Source organism: Elephantulus edwardii, unplaced genomic scaffold (assembly GCF_000299155.1).
Source record: "Elephantulus edwardii isolate Elephantulus edwardi_28Jun2011 unplaced genomic scaffold, EleEdw1.0 scaffold00012, whole genome shotgun sequence".
In the NCBI taxonomy this organism is placed as follows: Eukaryota; Metazoa; Chordata; class Mammalia; order Macroscelidea; family Macroscelididae; genus Elephantulus; species Elephantulus edwardii.
In genome coordinates this window covers 26685604-26690888 of record NW_006399762.1, presented here as the reverse complement: position 1 = coordinate 26690888, position 5285 = coordinate 26685604, and the positions used below count along the sequence as shown (strand labels likewise).

The 5285-nt window shown below is 39.4% G+C and overlaps 1 protein-coding gene across 1 annotated transcript in view; it reads left to right on the top strand.

Annotated features, from left to right (window-relative positions):
- SGMS2 (sphingomyelin synthase 2) overlaps window positions 1–3103 on the top strand; it is a 24624-nt gene extending 21521 nt beyond the window's left edge. Inside the window, exons 4-5 of the mRNA XM_006881105.1 lie at window positions 116–282; window positions 2492–3103. Of these exons, the coding sequence (XP_006881167.1) occupies window positions 116–282; window positions 2492–2695 (371 nt within the window). The 3' untranslated portion in view covers window positions 2696–3103. The remainder of the gene's footprint in view (window positions 1–115; window positions 283–2491) is intronic.
- Window positions 3104–5285: the final 2182 nt, after the last annotated feature.

Genomic DNA, 5285 nt, shown 5'->3' with positions numbered 1-5285 from the left:
ATTCCATTGTGCGAATATACCACAGCTTCTCTAGCCATTCGTTTGTTGATGGGCACTTAGGTTGTTTCCAGCTCCTTGCTATTGTGAACAAAGCTCTGCTTTTCTTCCTGTCCAGATTCACCTCGTCATTTCTGGTGGTATCATTTAATCTGCTGGCTGCTGAGTGCTGCTGGGATCGTCTGCATTCTTGTAGCACATGAACACTATACTGTCGATGTGATCATTGCTTATTATATCACAACACGGCTGTTCTGGTGGTACCATTCAATGGCCAATGAAAAGGTGAGAAACAGGAGATTCTTGGATGACTCTTTCCTTTGAATGCAACCAACCTCTTCTCACGCAGCACTCTTTGGGAGTTAAGGGGAGTAACTGTTGTTGCCACCCAGACACATAATTTGGGCAATTCACTTCATGAAATAAAAAAAAAAACCTTGACAAATGTGAATGGCACAGATAAAAATACCACAAAATTAAAGGGCACAGTTGTACTAACGTAATTATACCGGAATTGAAGAGAGTGTATGTTAAATTAAAACGTTGGACGCTTCCGTGGAAGCACTGTGGTAGGTAAAAACTTCCTCTTCCTGTAAAGAATCTGCATTAATTTTGAAGAAAAGATGATAGCTATTAAGAGAAAATTGTTGTTGTTGTTGTTATGTGCCGGCGAGTCACTTGCGACTCATAGCGACCCTATGTACAACAGCCCTAAACTCCGCTCTGTCCTGTGCCAATCGCACTGTCTCTGACACTCCCATCCCAATTATCCCAGTCACTGAATCAGTCCACCTCATAGAGAGGGCCTTCCTCTCCTGCGCTGTCCCTCCACCCTCCCAAGCATGATGTCCCTCTCCAAGGACCGGTCTCTCCTCACAACATGTCCAAAGTATGTTAGACGGAGCCTCAGAATCCTTGCCTCCAAGGAGCCACCCGGTTTAACCCTTTCCAGGACAAATCTGTTTGTTTTCCTGGCAGTCCATGGTATTCTCAATACTCTTCTCCAGCACCACTCAAAGGCATCAATTCTCCTTCTATCATCTGTCCAACTCTCTGATGCATAACAAGTGATTGTGAAGACCATAGCCTGTATCAGACGCACCTTAGTCTCCAGAGAGAAAGAAACAGGCAAAATAAATAGCTTGTGAATTACTCGATTTAGTGACATCTTTGGTGATTCTGTGCTCTCTGGCTTCTCTTGACTTTTTTTCTTTTTATTGCCAGACGCCCTTTCTGTTTTCTTACATTCATTCTTTAGAAGCTCTAGCTCAAATACAGCCTCTCTGGGAATCCTTCCCTTACTCCTGCTCTCTAGCTGCAATCCCAGGGTAGAATTATTCCCTGTCTTACGAGTATTAGTGTGTCCTTTGCTGTAATAGGATTAGTCTGTTACCGTGACTTACTTTGGATAGCCTTGTTACCTTGTGTGATACGTATAATAACGTCTTGCAGAATTTGCAAGCAATTGAGATAGATCCTTCTCAAACATCCTCTTGCTACTTTTAGAATATCAGTGTTATCTTGTTATCTGATGTTTAATGTTTATAATAATAGTTTTTAAAAGTCTACTACTTCTGCTCAGTAGTCGCTCTGCATTTGCAAATGCCAAGTTGGGAGGGGAGAGGAACACTGGTTGTGATGTTTGAGGTTACGTGTCAACTTGGCTAAACCAAGATTTTCAGTGGCTTGGCAATTATATAATAATAATGTATGGTGGAAATTCTGTAATGATATAATGTGGGAGTTATGTAACCTTACAATATACAATATTAAGCTTAAGTCTATAGTCAGCAATTTTAAGAATAAGGCAATATCATTCATTTCAGGTCATCTCTTGTGCATTGAACATAGTAGGCTAAAGTAAACACTAACACAATCCTGTTTAGACTGAGCCTACTGTAAGTTTGCATAATGCCATGTTTCACATAATTGCAGTCTTTGTAATATAACCATATCTCTAAGTAAAGAGTTGGTTGTATCATCTTTGTTGATGTGGTCCACTAATCCATGCCCTTTCTGTGGACTTTGATTTCTCTGTGTAACTTCTTTTTTCTGTCTTCCTTCCTATACTCAGAAGTATAGGCAGACCTGAATATCTACCATTACTGACACTACCAAAACAAAATTGTCATCTTTCCTTTTAAATATGTTCAGTGTTCTGGGTTTTTCTTTCACTATTCTGTCTTTTACCATAGATCTGACTACTTACAGATCCTGAAAAATTATTCTTCCTGAGACTCTTACATCCATTCTTGAGTCCCCATTCTCAGTGGAATTGCAGGCAGAAGTGAGCAACTGTGATGATCCACAGAGAGTTTGGAAAAGCTCAGGGCAACAAGAATGGCAGCAGTTAGAAGCAAGTCACAAAAACAACTACCACATGGTTCAGAATCTGCAAATCACCCTTTAGGTTACAATGAATGATACTTAAGGGGAAAGTTGGGATTTCAGTAAGGGCAGAAATCTAATTTTACTCTTTTTCTACCTTTCTCAGAACTTGAAGGTCTCTTCACAGACTAATTTCTTATCTCGAGCATGGTGGTTCCCCATCTTTTATTTTTTTGAGAAAAACGTGCAAGGCTCAATTCCTTGCTGCTTCTCCTGGCCACTCTCCTGGCCTCCGGGCTGCTTCAAATCATCCTGCAAAAAGTATTCACGGGTACAGAAGATCGGAGAAGATAATGAGAAATCTACCTGAGGAGCCAAAACCAAGGGCACCCGCTCTTAAACCAAAAGAGTTAACGCTGTAACCAAAGGTATAGTTTTGTTTTTAATTTTAGGAGAATTGACTGGCAGATGAAGCAGTGGACCAAATTGTGTATAAATGATCAGAGAGATGAATGAAGTATTATCCCTTGACTCATTTTTTTATTCATCCTGAGAAAAAGAATTTTCTTGCAACTCTTCATTCGTTGGTGACAAGCTCCACGCTGGGATTTTACTAATGAACTTATAAAGGAGGTGCCAAAGAACATTTCACTCCTTTCCTCATTCTTTCTCCATGTAAAGCCCTCTATTCCTGAATGTTGGAGTTTGGGGGTTATTTTTTCCTCCCAAGGTCAGAAGAATTTGTTAATGTTTTAAATAAAATATCTGAATATATACAGCTACTGTGTAAATAAAATAACCTGATGTTGAGAGTATTTCCAGCATTAGGCTTAAGAGTGAGGGGAGAGTCAGGGGTTGTTGGTAAACTTCAGGTGAACTTGGTTTCTACCCTATTATGCAAAAGGATAGGGTCAGGGCTGGGAATGTGCACTGCTGCTACGACTATGTATCACTTATCACTTCAAAAAAGGATAATTTTATTAAAAAGAACGTGGTTGTCTAAATAAATAAGGACATACTTGGCATCCCCCTTAGATTTCATGTGCATGTAAATATTTCACCTTAAAAATCTCTTAACACCAATTCAGAAAAAAACCTTGAGTGCTTGACTAACGATTGCTCATGGTGTACGCAGTTCTACAGCTGGAAAATTTGCACCTGGTACCCTCAGTGCAATCAAGTTCATGAACACAGGCTGGAAACACCTGTATGGACTGATGCTGGTGCCACTGGGGAACAAGGCTGCATTTTCCTCCCAGATCTGTGTTGCATCTTTGTAGTTACATTACGGGAAAACCAAGATAGCAGTCAGAAGTACCATGCATCCTTACTTTTTAGCAAGAAACTCAGCCTCTTGTAAACAGATCCTTAAAACACAACCCAGTTGAACCGTTTCACTTTTACCCTGTGAGGATTAAAACACGGTGCTTCACTATAACCTACGTGTTGGAGTTGGTGCATCAGTTACAGCTACACAGTAAGAGGATAACTGTTTCTAAATTTCTTTGAGGTGATGTAATAAAAAGTGGATAAATTTTTAAATAGTTGGATTATATCATTTAATGCCATTGACACACCTTGGCTTAATTTTGGCTGATCTCTTAATTAAGAAGTTTTCTTAGTCTCTTAAATTTTTTTAGTAGTATTGAAAAAAGGATTTAAAATTGTAAAATCAGCAACACTAAGGAATGAGAAAAAGAAATGAGGATTGAAGGTGGTTGTCTTGTTTATACTGAAGGTGAAATTCCTCCCCTCCCCCCCCACAATAGAATGACAAACAGCCCTAACTTTATTATTAACAAAATTGGTCATCATTGATTAAGTACCTAAACCAAAACTCCTTGAGCCAATTCCAACTCGACTACTCTGTAGAGCAGCCACACAGGGTAATAATTAATGACTGTAATCTTGCTTGGAAGGGTGGAGGGACAGCACAGGAAAGGAAGACCCAGATGAGATGGATTGATACAGTAATTGGGGTAAAGAGGGTAGGTGTGTTGGAGTCAGTGAGACTGGCTCAGGACAGGGCAGGCTTCAGAGCTGTTGAACACAGGCTTGCTATGAGTTGCAAGTGACTCAATGGCACATAGAAACAACAATCTTTCAGGAAGAGGACTGCCATATTTTTCTCCCTAGGTCTGGTGGGATGAGTTCAGACTACCAAATTTTTGTTTAGCAAGGGGGAGCTGCTTTAACCACTGCACCACCAGTGCTTCTTAAGGTAGCCTTGACCTTTATAACTTGTTGGAGAAAAGCACAATACAGCTCTACTCTGAAAAGTCGTCCTCCTTTGGTGCTAAAATTCTGTGTATGTTTTCTTTATGACTCTCTCTTTGGGTAATAATTATGTACCATTGAGTCGGAACCAACTCATAGCTGACCCTGCAGTGGCTTTTTGGGGGCAGTAATTACTCCAGAGGAAATTTCCCATCTTTCTCCTGCAGAGTAACGGAGGCACGAATAGTTGAGTTCAAAACCAGAAAGAAAGACTCTCTACTCTGATTATTTAAAACAGGGGTTGAAACCCTAAACATCTTGGTAAGCTTTGAAGCACGGGGTGTTCTGGTATTTATTACTAAATAAACCAAGAATAAGCATTTCTATAACCTATTTGATGTGTTGAACCATAATTCAATACATCATGTCCATATACTAAGTAATCAGGAAAGCACTTTGATTTAAAATCCTTGTCTGATTAAGAGGGAAAACATCTGGCTCTGAAGTCCTGACTTGTCCTCCTGTATCAAAGTGTTTTTATGAAGTGTCTAATGAAAATAAAGCTGTTGGTCTGTCCCAGTGTCTTCATTTTTTTTTCAGTTAAAAATTAAAACTATAAAATCTTTAACACGTTGCCACACACTTTTAAATTGACCACTGTTCTTAGAAACACATTTTTTTTTATGTATTACCATCATTTGCGGCAATGTGTTAAAAACCATCATGTATTGTTTAGTAAATAC